At 38.6% G+C, this 14,881-nt stretch overlaps 2 protein-coding genes across 2 annotated transcripts in view; one reads left to right on the forward strand and one right to left on the reverse strand.

The window, feature by feature from the left end:
- Positions 1 to 14,881, forward strand: part of LOC145990042 (beta-1,3-glucosyltransferase) — a 190,806-nt gene that overhangs the window by 21,270 nt on the left and 154,655 nt on the right. The window lies entirely within an intron of this gene.
- On the reverse strand, positions 7,934 to 10,667 carry LOC145990361 (dynein regulatory complex subunit 11-like). Its single transcript, XM_083126056.1, has one exon. It carries the CDS (start codon positions 10,610 to 10,612, stop codon positions 8,198 to 8,200), a length of 2,415 nt encoding a protein of 804 aa, XP_082982182.1. The 5' UTR covers positions 10,613 to 10,667; the 3' UTR covers positions 7,934 to 8,197.

A 14,881-nucleotide genomic window follows, 5' to 3' on the forward strand; every position in this document is an offset into this window, starting at 1 on the left:
TGAACTATGACGAGTCAAAAGTCCCTTAACACCCCCTACAAAATGTAAAGGAGTTATCCTGGTCATGAAAGAATAGGTTAGGCACAGGAGATCCCTAGGTGTGTGTGTCACGTGCAGGTCCAGCATATTGTTGACCACCATATTGAATTCAATGCAAACATTTCAAAGGAAAGGGGTGATGTGATATTTCAAATCAGGCTATAAAAATTTCACGAGAAATGAAGCGGCGAAGGTTTTTCCAACATGTCCTTAGCCAGCTAAAAGTTATACTCATATCTTTCACTTACAATATATGCACATTATAATGTTGTCAATATTCCTGTGAGCACACTCGTTGACGTCTCTCACACTCACATAGGACATTTGGCAATGTAGCAGGTGCAACATCATCGCAAGCAGCAACTATGCCTTCTCTCAGATTGTCAATATCACGGATCTTTAGTGCATGCACAATTCTCTTCAAATGTTTCTGAAGGTAAAAGTCCTCCTAAGATGTTAGATCTGGAGAATGTGCAGGCATTTTAATATATCCCCGCCTGCCGATCAATCTACCTTGAAATTTACCATGAAGAAATTGCCACAATGTCCACATGGTGTGGTCACACACTGTCCTGTTTCAAAACTCTGGAAGAGTGTCATGTCCCGTAAGCAAGGATGAAAAACCTGTTCACTTGACAAATTCAAGAAGCCCTCGCCATTTAAGGTTCTGTTGCTGAATATGGAACAAACATTCCCGTTCTCCATACACTATACCACATCATTAGCTTACCAGCAACAACCATTCGTCTGGGATCTGTCTACTGTAGATTATCAAATCACAGCTTTTGCATATTATCTTTATTAACTTCATCGTGAACATAAAAATTAGCCTCGTCACTGAAGAATTTTTCATTCCAAAGGAAGTGTCGCGTAATTGTTTGAGATACTATTCCCAATATTCTTCACTATTCAACTATTTGGTGAATGTCGCTGATTAAAATCATATGCAATGGTGCGTTTACTTCTTTCTCTCCCGAGATGTCAGCGTGATCTCGGTGAGTTCCTAACACGTCAGGAGCATTCTAATGCTTTGTTTTTAACACCTCGAAGAGGAGAAAATGGTTACAAGCATGCGTAATAACTTTTTGCTGGTTAAATATATGTTGAAAAATGCAGCTTCATTTCTCGTGAGATATATCACATCACCCCTTTCCTTTGAAATGTTTGCATTGAATTCAATATGGTGGTCAACAATATGCCGGACCTGCGCGTGACACACACACCTAGGGATCTCCCTGTGCCTAACCTATTCTTTCATGACCAGGATAACTCCTTTACATTTTGTAGGGGGTGTTAAGGGACTTTTGACTCGTCATAGTTCATGTAATGAGGCTTTTGATTGATTGATTGATTGATTTAGTTTATTTTACTTCGCGTTTTGTGCCTCTTGGCTAATTTGCGAAGATGGGGATGAGTGATGAAATGATGAAATTGATGAATGGACATTCACAAACAACCAAGCCCGACCGGGATTCGAACCCGGGACCCTTGGCGTCGCAGCGCGATGTGCTAACCACTCGGCCACAGGGTCGGGCGTAATGAGGCTTTTATCAGTCACATAGTTACACATATTATTTTGTATCTACTGATCCCATTGCAGTCCCAGAATGATTTTTTCATATGTTTTAGAGTATGGCATGAGGAACCAAATATATATATATTTTTTTTTTTTTTTTTTTTTTATATATATCACTGGAAAGCTTATACAATTCCCTGTACAATAAGCTTTATTTTAGCTTCCTAGTCCAAATAGGGGCGGAGTTACAGAACATTTAGTATAGCTAAGCGGGCTCAAAAAGGGCAATTTATGCAAACTTTGACCTTGAATAATTTAACAATTACAAGACAAACAAATCTAAAAAAATTCATAGTTACTAAGTTCCATGCATAGTTTCAACTCCCCAAATTTCATGAAAATCGGAGATGGTCAGGTTGGAAATTGCACATATCTGTGTTAATTTGGCATGGAATGACTCATACTGGACACAGAAGGAGTGGCCCATCCCTGAAACTCTGGAAAGGGGAATGTGGAACATTGTGAATGAACTAATTGTCAGCCGAGACAGGATCATCATCCTCATATCTGATTCATGCTTGGCTTGATGAAGCAGTTCGTGAAGGCATTGAATACTGATGGTGAATGTTTTCAAAATATAAGTACAGTAAACCCTGTCTATCCCGGAACATGATGGTTCCGAGCAAAATTTTCCATCTTAACAGTTTTCCTTCTTATACAGGATTGATTTTAAATACAATATAGAGCGCTGCAGGAAATAATGGAAAGACAGATTTACATTCCGCAATACTTATAATGTAGAGTACTAATGCATGTACGTACATGAATAAAAATCGGATACAGTCGCAATAAGCATAGCAGAGATTACAATTATGTAACTACACAACATGTTGGTACACTTTTTACAGTATTGTAAGAACGTACAGTACGTACTTATGTATCTTTTCCCCACAGCTGCTTCAAAGTTGGTTGACATGTTTTGCTTATAATATGACCAAGTACATAGTTCTCTACATCTTGCAAGAGTTGTATCAATTCAGAGTCGTTGCGAGAAGCAGCGAATTCTTGTAGTTCATTGACATTGAAGAGTGCATGTGTGTAACTGCATATCTTCAACTCGTGTGGCATTTCTTCTTCTCCTCCATCATCCTCTTCTACAAAATCGTCGTCTTTTTCTTCAATGTGCTGCAGATGTAATGAATCGACAGCTTTCTCTACTTCCTGTCCTGTTGCCAATTCGCTGTCGAAATTTATTATGTCCTCAGCTGCAATTGATAAATTAGCCTGTTTACAAATGTCGGCAATGCAACCTAAGTTCTCCTCGACTTGATCATGCTCGACAGTTGTGTCCTCGCAAGGGAAACCTGCTTTTACGAAGCATTTCTTTACTGTTTCTGGGGTGACTTTCTTCATTGCTTGGTGAATCCATTCATCAATTTCATCATATCATCACTCATCCCCATCTTCGCAAATTAGCCAAAAGGGGCACAAAATGCGAAGTAAAATGGACACTCACAAACATCCATGCCCATGCCAGGATTCGAACCCGGGATCCCTGGCATCGTAGCACGATGTGCATAGAGGGAAAGAGAAAGATTGAAAGATGGAATAACAGAGGTGAAGAAAGATTGAGATAAAAGTGAAGGAAAAAGAAAGAAACAAAGAGAGATAACAAGAAAAATAGAAAGATGACGAAAGAACAGAGGAGAAATAGACAAAGAAAGGTGGAGAAATATGGTAAGAGATGAAAGAAAGAAACTGAATCATAACAGCTATGAGTATTGTAGTGCATTCTTTCATATCGACAATGTTACCGATAAGCGAGTGGCAACAGAGGCATGTCCAACTTACAGTATTGCATTGTTTCCTTGCGAGCGAAAAAAATAAAGGAAGAAATTTCCGTCTTACTGAGAATAAAAACATGTCGTTGGTTTTTAAATGGTGTTCAGTTTCCACGTTAAGGAGGTCCTTTTCAGGTATAAAATCGGTTCCATTCTGGGGACTTTTTTTCCCCGTATTTATAGGTTTCCTTCTTATAGAGGTTCCGGGATAAGCAGTTTTTACTGCAATTTCCTTTCACCCCTTTTGTCTTTCGAGATCAAATTATCTATGTTCGATGGACCCCAAATCCGTATCCTTGCATGTGATGAGGAATTTGTCAGGAAAAAGAACAAGGTGTCAGTGTGGCTGTTTTCGGCAGTTAAAAAAAAGTAAACTCTTGGTAACAAAATGGCGGACAACTTATGAGGTTGTGGTCGATTGTTGTTGGCTTTCTGCGATTTTGGGTGCAACATGAGTGTAAAGATCTATTTCCTGAAAAGTCACCTTGATCAGTTCCTCGAAAGCCTTGGAATTGTTATCGATGAAAAGGAAGAGTGATTTCATCAATACCTAGAAACGACGGAACAGTGCTATCAAGAGCGATGGGGCAAGAGTATGATAGCAGATTAATGCTGGGGCATTACATAAGATTGCCGTGAGAAGGTATGCAAACATAAGAGCTACAAGTGCAAATTCTTGCCTGACTAGAACCTATTTGAACTTTGCATGCCATGCCTGTCAGTTTTTTTTTTAAATTACCAGCTTTCTGAGTGTAAACATACAATTTAGTTGTTTTTTTAAAAAAAAAACTTAAATTTATATTCATATTTCACTATATTGAATATATGTTTAATAATTCAAAAAAGGGCTTTAATTTGCCATATTTTCAAACTGTAATGGGGGTAAATTCCATGTCAAATCAAACAAGAAAAAATAAATTTTGGGATTTTATGTCATGGATTTGACTAATTTTTGGTATACACGTTTCTTATCATCTGAAATATAGAAAATATTTTTCTTTAATTTTTCATGTTGCCGGTTTTTGAGTTATTGAATTTTAAAAATTGACAAAATTACCCAAAAACTGCCCACTGCTGACACTTTAAATACAATTTGCAAGAGACCTGTTTCAACTACAGGGCTGTGCATGATCTCATTTTAAAACTTATGAAGAGGGCTTTCATTTGATATACAACATGCTTGGTTTTTTGCGAAAAACAATTTTTGAAAGGTTTTTCAAAATTTTATTTTACAATTTTCAAAAATTTTACACATATTGGTACACATCTACTGAAGGTTCAGTCAAAATTTCAAGGTGGTATATCTCTGGTATCCTATGAAAAGTGAATTCCTTTCAAGACCATGCGATGATTTAAGTTAACATATTTTTACATACCTAACCACATTATAAATAAAGAAGCACCAAGAAACTGCTTAGTGATACAGAAAGTCTTTCTTTGATAAAATGTATGATGCTTTTGTCATCTCCTCTTGCTTCAGCTGGTATGTTCTACCGGTGGCTGTTTCAGGGTCCACTTTGCAAAGGACTGCGTGTCTTGGGATTTTAAGAACATCTGGTCACCTTGGATAACTAAATGACTGTGCTGGACCACAAGGATGCAAGAAAGTCACCTGCGCTTCATATTCTACATCATCTTTCGAAAGTACATATCCCACCCACCAATTGGCATCATACGCACACACTACAAAACCTGTGATGTGTTCAAAGGGTACAAATTCAACATCTGCATTAACTTCAACAGAATGTACCAACTTTTCTTCAGATGCAGAAAACACTTTAGTCCCCACTATTTCTGTACTTACTGGTATGAATGCATGAAACCTCTGAGTCCCTGTTACAGCTACAGCTTCACCAAATCGTGTCCGTAAAAGTCTCTTTTCTTCCAAATATTCATCATTTGTCACATAAAATAAAGTTATTGATGGAATGTTCTCCTTTTCCCACTCAAATAGCTGGAGTGGTGTCATGATTTGTTTGAAAGAGGATTCTGGAGACTAGCTTTGGCTGCCTACCTCTTTACTGTCCCCCCAACACCATCACACACTCCTTACCATGTGCTGTTGCATAAAAATGCCACTCAGCCTCAATGCCATCTCCAAAATTCAGCTACAAAGACTATAAAAATATTTAATGTAATAAATTTAAGTTTCAATTATAGAGTACATCCAGAATGTTTTATTTTCACTGGAAGAAAAGTTGCAAAAATTATTATTAGTTTCATGAACATACTCGATTCCCGGTGGAGGCACATAGTGGTTCGGATCCCATTTTAAACTGTAGGTCCAGTCCTGATTAGCCGTACTGTGCATAAAGTGGACTTAAAACAACAAATCAATCCAAGGTAAAAGCGTGGATTTTTCTCAAGCTGGAAGCATTGCATTGGCATACCAAACTCAAGGCCAAGGATGGCATGCACAGAGAACTCTCAGGTGTCAGTCCTTCTTCTGTAACGTTATTTATTAGGAGGCGGGAACAACGCAGTGAGAAAAGAAAATGCCGTAGAATGCAATTTGGTAAAGTTTCAGAAAAACACAAATTAAGTAAACAAATTCCTGCTGGAGGCGATATTCATTATGGAACTAATCCAAGTACTCCAGATCTTTCCAAAGAAATATATGACGATCTAGCCCAGAGCTATGTTAAAAGATTGACTGTATCAACGGCAGATGAGGTGGAAGTATTAACACATGGCCAAGCCAATAACGAGAGATGGCATGAAGAAAGAAGTAAACGAATACCATCTTCTTTGTTCAAAGACGTTGCATCACGAAGACCAACAACACGTACTTGTTGTTTGGTAAAAAGAATAACGAATCTCCATGAAAACATCAGCCATGCCCTTTCACTAGTTTATGTAAGGGATAATGAACCAGAAGCTCGTAGGCAATATGCAAGGTTCCACCCAAATTATAATGTGCAGCAATGTGGATTATTTGTACACAAAATGCACCCATTTTTATGTAATAGTCCAGATGGTTTGGTGAATAGTGACGGCTTATTGGAGATAAAATGTCCATACAATGCCCGAGAATGTATAAGACTTGTTGACGTAGCGAGAAGTAGCAATATTGGGTTTAAAGTAAATGAAAGTGAGAAGCCACTAAAATTAAAATAATAACTGTTTTCAACTAACAACATGGTAAAGTAACTGCACAGAAAAATATATATTTTTTAGAAATTGTCTATCAACATGGATTGTCCCTTCATTGTTTATTGAAGCTTTCCAAAGTGTCTACTAAAATCCACTTTGGGTGCAGCTTTATCTATATTGGCGAAGAAGAAAAAGTGCTCCCTGTGCTTTGTACCACGTCATGAAGATTGTTGAAGTCTTACAGTATTTGTACAAGAGGTTGTCTATGTGATCATAATAATAATTTTTGTTAGAGGAGGGAGGGGTGTGTAATATCAAGAAGTGTGGCATTTATGGACACTTCTTTATATGACATCAGAGAACAAAGAAGACATAAGAGAAAATATAGCAAATGAGGAAAAAAAGAGGATTAAATAAAGCAAGATTCACAGCAAGAGTGAGAGAGAGAGGAGAGCATGAGTAAGAAGTGAGACACAGAAACATCAACATATAGAGAATGGGAAAATAAAAATCAAGGGACAAGAGAGAGAGAAATGAAAAAAGAAAGAGGATAAGAGAAAGAAATGTACAGAGAGAAAGAAAAGGATAACATGAAAGAAGATATAAACAAAGAAATGATCAAGAGAGGAAGGAAGCACCAACTAAGGTATACTAAGGTATGAAAAGAGGAGAGGAAGTTAAGAAGATTATACAGGAAAATAACAACATAAAAGAGATATAAATGAAAGAGAGAAGTTGGATCAGATGACCATGCCTGCAGGCATCCATGAGACGAACCAACATAAGAATAAACACATTTTAGTTTGGATGCCCTTTTTCATTAGTGGTCCAGCTCTGATTAATCTTTACGAAAGAGACTAGGTTCGAGCAACGAAGAGTACATATCGTTATACCAATGCCAAAACCACGAATGTGCAAATTTTGACTTTGCTACATGGTGCAGTTTGTGATTACTCTTTGTTCATAGATTCATATGATAACTTATATGATATAAATAGCCATATATAGCTAATATTTTACCGCCGACAACATCCTAAATCTAGAATCTGTATTCCCCCAGGATCTTGGATATTATCTCAAGAGTAAGATTAGCACATTTTATTCTCTTTGCTTTAATGTAAACATCCTCATCATTGTGATCAACCTAAAACAAGTTTAGGAAACTTAACATTAAGTTACCAAAATACAAATAATGAGTGTCTGTTCAAACTTTGATCAGTAGATAAGTGATATAAAATTTTTCTTAAATAAATATATGTCTTCGCTCGCTAACAAATACTGTGATAAGACGTAAATCATAAGTTATTACCAGTTTCATTTTTATACATGATAATTTACTTATACGTATTTGGATTACTGTTTTACACAATTTGAAAGTATAAAGAATTACACTTTTGTTGCATGCATCAATAGAAAATCCAAATATGCTTACTGTTATGCTTTCTTATTCGTAATTTAAACAGATATATTGGGAATAAAAGTTACGTTTATGCACTTCTGTATTGATCCACTTCGTTCCAACTCGAAGTTGCGGATGAGTATATTTAGTGCCATGTTCATTTACTCTTCCTTGTTGGCATCGATGAGCAAACCAACTTATGGGCTTTCCCAGCATGGAGAATATCTTTGAAATTTTATCGGCATATGTGCGCTATTTTCTCTGTCCTGATCTATTAACCGAAGTTGATGGAACATTTCTTTATAGTTCCTACTTTTTCTTTTTCTGGCCTTCTTGCAGTATCGCTTCCATTGCTGCTTTCTTCTTCTTTCCCAGGGCGGAACTGTTGTACCATTTCAGGAAGTTTTCTTGGTCTTTAGGTGACACCGGTTCATAGAAAGCCAACGCTTCTGCAATGTCCGTCAGCTGTAACGGGCGCGTTTTAATGTTCAGCAGCCTCTCGCATGTCAGTACCTTGGACATCACGTCTCTGACGACCGGAATGGTGTGGCCATTGCAAATCTTAGCCAGCGCCGAGATGTCCAGCAGGGGATCCATGCTGCTGCTGTACTGCTGAAATATTTGCTGCCAAGCCGCGAACAGCGTTTGGTAGTCTGGCTTGGGGAGGTACACGAACCTGTCGAAAGTCTTCGACATGGCTTTCGCGTTCCCCATCCAAGGAGCCGAGCTGGTTCCGATTACCATGACTTGGTCGGTCTTCTTGATCCCTTTGACCAGTTTCGGGAGCATCTTCTTCATCCTCTTCAAATTCGCCTTTTCTTCCTTCGGCACTTTCTTCTTTTGAGATACCTTTTCGGCTTCGTCCAATAGGATGATTGACGGTTGAACCAGCCGCGACACCTTTTCCACAAGATGAAGGAGCATGGCCGTCTCCTTCTTTCCTGGGTACAGGCCGTTTATGTTGCTGGGACTGAGATCGAACACAACAGCGCCCAGTTCTGTGCAGATTGCATTGACCAGCATAGATTTCCCGCAACCTTTAGGCCCGGAAATCATCAAAGACCTGACAAGAGGCGCAGACTGTCTTATTTCCGGTGATCCTAAAGGCAAGACGCACAGTTCCTTCATTACTTCTCTTACGTCCCTTGCAAAGGGAAGTGGATCTCGAAAGCTCTGTCGTAAACTGTGCGCAATGCAGTTGTGTTCAGATGTAAAGCTCGAGAAGCTTGTGTGCTGATAGGTCTTCAGTATGTTGTTGAACAGTAGTTCGTATAGCAGAGATTCCGTAGTTCGATCCCCTGTTGGATCTTTCTTCTTCTTCTTCTTCTTCTTGCCCTTACCCTTTCCCTTACCTTTTTTACCTTTCTTATCCTTTTTACCCTTCTTGTCGCCTTTCTTCTTACCCTTCGCGAGAGCTGCCTTCAGCAACTCGAGCTCCTGCCGCATTAGTTCATCCACCGTAACCCTTAATTCAATATCCAGTTCATGCAATTTTTGCTCCGTGATTATGTCCATGTAGTGCTTCTGTTCCATATTATTTTTCGCTTCTCTAGTTTTCCACACCTCGTTGTATTCCAAGTGAGCTGCTTTCCCGTCCTGCAGAAAGGCAGACTCCTTGATTTGGAGAATATCCACGTCCTTCTTCGCTTTCTTTTTTGCGTCCGGTTTGTCGACTTTCTTTGCGTCCTGTTTACCGGCTTTCTTTGCGTCCTTTGGGTCTGGTGGCGGTTCCTCGGGTTTCTTCGTGAAGATTGCGTTATATCCGCCTTGTTCGTCTGTAGGATACTCTGGGAGCTCACCCGTTGCCATGTACGTATTCACAAACCATTCCCTGATTTCGTCCGTCATCCTTTCGACTATTTCCGCAGTCTTCACCTTCTTGAGCCTTTCCATTTCTACAATCCGTGCTTCCTCGTATTCTGATTCACGTTGGCGCTGCAACTTGCGCCTTAATTCTTTAACTTCCTCGTCTCTTTTTCTGTGCTTATTTTCATACGGTTGAGGGTGCATCATCCCTAATAGGACAAGTTCTTTTATCTTCCTTGCTTTGACAGCTTTCCGCGTTTTGTACCCTTTCCACACTTTCTGTATGATCACTGCTGCCTTTTCCTCGTTTTCCCCATACGTCCTGTACTGCTTTCCCCTGAAGCGCTCTTCGTAGAGTTTCTTTTCCTTTCTCATTTCCACTCTTCCCGAACGTGCTCTTTCGTGTCTTTGGATCAACAGGATGGCTTCCTTCAAGGTCATTTCGGCTTCATCGCCTTCTGCTTTCGGCACTTCCCGAGCATCGAATTTAAGACCGAACTCTTCACTCAGAATGCCTCTCCCTTCCTTCACGTCGTCCCTTCTCTCGTCTTTGAAGAACCTGGGAACCTGCAACTCCGCATCCCATGGTGTGATCTTGAAGTCGAAGTACGCGGAATCGTTGTAGGGAATGATGTCCATGTCCACACTCGCCATCTGATCCTTCAACTCGAGGATTCTTCCGATTGTCGAGTTGATCAGCTTCTTGATGACCGGTCTCTTCTGCGGCTGCACAATTTGATCGTGGCACTCGGACAGTTTGTTCACAATAGTTGCGTACTTCGTCGTCAGCCAGCCAAGGGTGTAACGCAACTGTACCGCCGTCAACGTTTTCCCCTGGATAAGTTCGTCGGACTTGACGTACCCCTCTAACAATGCATTCGATGATTGGAGAACTTTGTCGTAATATATGTGCGACATTTCTTTCGATTGTAACTATTCTTAAATTCAATCGATTAAACGCAATATTAGCTTTTACTTTGCTTTGATGAGCGATTGAGTCGTTTCTGTAGAAACTGTCTTCTTGTGCTGTTTCTTTAAACTAGCAACAATGAAACACGTATTATAAATCTTGTTTCTGTTACTGAATACTTTCCTTTCAATTGTCGTACTCTTTTGGCATGGAACAATAGTTAATATATTCTATGTTGAGGATGCAAATCTACTTTCTATAAAGCCCCAAGAAAGGAGACAGGGGTATGTTGACTTAGGGAGCAAAGTAGATGGGTCTAGAGAGGGACATTGTTCTAAATTTGATGCATTCCCTGATTGTCATGATGAAGGGTTAGATGTAAATAAAGGGGAGGATGATGAATTTGTAGATAGTGAAGTACAGCAGGTAGAAGTTAGGCGTTATGAAGACAATGCTAATGCTATGGATTTTGATAAAGTTAAGAAGCATAGGTTTGCTAATACTACGAGTAACTTTTAAGCTAGGAATAAAGGAGGATATGACCCACTTTAAGAAGATTATTGCAGATGAAATAAGGCTAATTGAGTATGGTGAAATGGGATGGATGTAAGGTAATGAAGAGATTAGGAGTATGATGCCTAGCTTTGAAATTTTGAGAATGAGTGAGAGAAGGGGAATAAAGGGGAAAGTTGAAAGTACTGGCAAGTATAATGTTTGTGGTAATTTGAATACCTTGAATGCCACAAAGTACCAAACTGATGTGAAGGCAAGTAAGACCACATGGATCAGATGCTTGCACATTGGACTGTGCAGTGGTGTCAGACATTTTGTTTTGTTTCGAGTTTAAAAAAACAAAACTGGACAGTTAAAGTTTTAATATATATATATATATATATATATATATATATATATATATATATATATAAAAAGACCTTAAGAATGGTTTGACTCAGGTGCATAAACCTACAGTAGGTTCTAACAAGAAAAAATGATTATTGTAGGCACTGTAAAACTTCTTCAGTTGTTGAATTTTTTAATGAAATGCTGACTTGTTATTTCTTATTAACCTGCAAGGGAAAAGTAGGTTAAGAACCTAAATTCCGAGGTCTAATTGTAACAAATGGTTTCAAAATTATAAAAAGCATTACAAGCGTATTACTGAATCAATCACTTTGCCACATTTATCAAATATTATGTGTTTGCTTTCTGATATACTCCTTTTTGTATTTTTCTTCTTTTATTTCTCTACATGTGTAGCAGGGGCGTATATTCTGGGCTAGCTAGGCTATCTGCGAAGCCTAGATACTAAAATACAAAATAAATATTGATTAGCAAATGTGTATAAAAACAGTTTTGTAGAAAATATTTGATTTAATTTATTTAGCGTCGTTTTCCTACCACTTTTTTGGGTAATCTCAACGATGAGGATGAATGGTGATATGATAAAATTGATGAAGGACACTCACAAAGAAGACCAATGTCCAGGTCGGGATTCGAATCCGGGACTACTGGCGTCGTAACGCTGTGTGTCAACTACTCGGCCAAATAGGTCGGTAATAGAAATTATTTTTATTATTATTTTGTAATTCGTAGTTTAATCCCAATACATGTTTGAGAAAGATCCTCTGTCCTTGTTTAGATTTTTTCTTCAATTTGAACACTAGAGGATGGTGAGATAGCCCACATATTGAACTCAAGATACGCTACTGATGTGTAGATTAACACCATAGTGCAACCTTTTTATGATACACTTTAGCCATTACTGATAATCGTAGTACAATAACATTGTACAAGTTGCTTCACACTTTATATTAATTAGTTTCTTGGTTTCATTATGATGCTTAATACCTAGTTTAGTGTTTACTTTCTTATATGTGAAGCTACCATCTTTTGTAATGATAATTTTAGTTGTTTTTTCTATGCTCTGATAGCCTCCTTTTGTATTGAGTGTGTGGGGTTGTTAATTTCTGATCCTAACCTTTGTAAATGAAGTACGCAATTTTGAATGTAACCAGCTTTCTTCAAACATCTGCTACCATCTACTTAGAATCCCTCTATACCTCTGCTATCATCCTTCTGTATTGGTAGTAGTACCTTTTTTATCACACTTACTTTGTAACATGCAATACTACGACTTTATTATAGTGAGCGAGCAGTCTTGTTGATTCCGTTATTAAGTATTAAAAAATAAAGCAAGTAATCGTAAAGCAAGGTTGTTGGTCGTAAATATACGTAACAAGCAAGCTATAATTACATGTCGTCATACAAGTTAATTGCGGAAGTGATTCATCAAGAAAACTACTACACTCATTAGCTGTTGGCCCACTGATTACCCGTAACGAGGCCACTGCCAGGATAGTGTTCACCCTCTGGTGAAAAGAACCCAATTTTTATCGAACTAATGCCCCTTTACTAACGCAAACTTGTCGGAAAGATGGGGGGAATCGTCTAGTTCTCCTTTCCGACGAATTTACGTAACTCCACAAGAAAAGCAATTCAATCCAGTCCCCTATTCTATGTTCAAAGTTATGTTGACCTATTTTCTACCCTGAAAATTTCATATTTTGGTTCGAAGAAAAAAGGATACAACGTTAACTGACTTCTATTTTAACTCCCAATTTGGATAAGACCCATATAACAATAACAAATAGGGTTTCTTTACATTAGTTCATTCGAACCCGATAGGTTCATTCTACGTCCAATTAACTTCGTCCAAATAATTTACAGAGTATACTGACTGACAATAACAGTGGACGCAATTTCAACATACAATTCTGGGTTAATATTTTCAACAAGAACAGGACTCCTCAGTAGTAAAAATGACCATGCCAAGAACATTTAATTTCAGTCCAGAAAATGCATATAATTCCTCGTTATCTTACTACAGGGAGGTTATTGCAGCATGACACCGCAAGAGCGTCGGCCGCTTGCCGGCCCAGTCATGCAACAGGTGCCGGCAAATTGCGTAACAGATAGCCCGTTACACAAACCGCTTGTTTTGTAATGTTTCCACTTTTCACAATTATAGTTACAATTACAACTTAAATAAGCACGTACCTTGTCGTAAGGATGCTGGAAAAGGTGTCCTCTAAAATACAAATATTTCTGGCACTTTATTTTTGACATGTAATCTTTCTTAGACACCGCGAGAGCGTCGGCCGCTTACCGGCCTTGTCATGCATCAGGTGCCGCCAAATTGCGTAACAGATAGTCCGTAACAGAAACAGCATCGCGGCGCATAAAGCAAACCGAAAGTGTAAAATTATATTTAAAACTAATAATAATGATGATCACTAACCTTCTGTGTTATAAATGATGTTGAAAATGACCTCCTTCAACACCAATACATTTCCGGCATCTGCGTATGAAATTTCTCTGAACATCCATAAGCTCCTCAGGTGTGATTCTGGCAATTTCTCTTCTTATATTTTCTTTTAAATCCTCTATTGTACGCGGGTTATTCTGATACACTTTGTTTTTTAATGTTCCCAATAAATAATAATCACAAGGAGTAAGATCGGGGCTACGAGAGGGCCACAACTCAGTACTGATAATTCTGTCCTCAAAAATCTCGGCAATAAAATTAAGTGATTCATAAGCAGTGTGAGCAGTAGCAGAGTCCTGCTGAAAAAATGACTGCTGGCATTCAATGTCCGTTAATTGTTCAAAAAAAGGTTGTAGTATGTCTCTTCGATACCTTTCACCATTGATAGTACCTTCATAAAAAATAGGCCCTATTATTCTGTGCGCATTCAAACCACACCACACACCAATTTTTGCAGGATGGAGCGGAACTTCATGCACAAGGTCAGGTTTTTCTGCGCTCCAATAGCGATTGTTTTGTGAAATAACTCGGCCATTCAATTCGAACCAAGCTTCGTCTGAAAATATGATTAATTCTGGATTTACTCTGCCAGCAACAATATTATCCAGCATCCAGTTACAGAATCGAACTCTAGTCGCGTGATCGCGCGGTTGCAATTCATGAACCACTGTAATTTTGTAGGGTTTTAATCTAAGTAATTTAGTGGCATTTCGTGCTGAGGATTTTGAAATGTCTGTTTCCTGAGCAAGCCGACGGAGGGATTTTTTTGGAGTATGTTCAAGTCGTTCACCAATTTCGTCTAGATTTTCTTCCGTAAGAACACGTCGTCTGGAAACACGTTTCTTAGGTTCAAGAGATCCTGTCTCTCGTAATCTTTTAACGAGGTTGTAAACAGTATGTCTGTCCGGAACAGGATTGCCAGGAAATTTTCTTCCGAATCGCCTGACTACTT

The sequence above is a fragment of the Lepisma saccharinum genome, chromosome 7 (assembly GCF_977018435.1).
Source record: "Lepisma saccharinum chromosome 7, izLepSacc3.1, whole genome shotgun sequence".
Lineage (NCBI taxonomy): Eukaryota > Metazoa > Arthropoda > Insecta > Zygentoma > Lepismatidae > Lepisma > Lepisma saccharinum.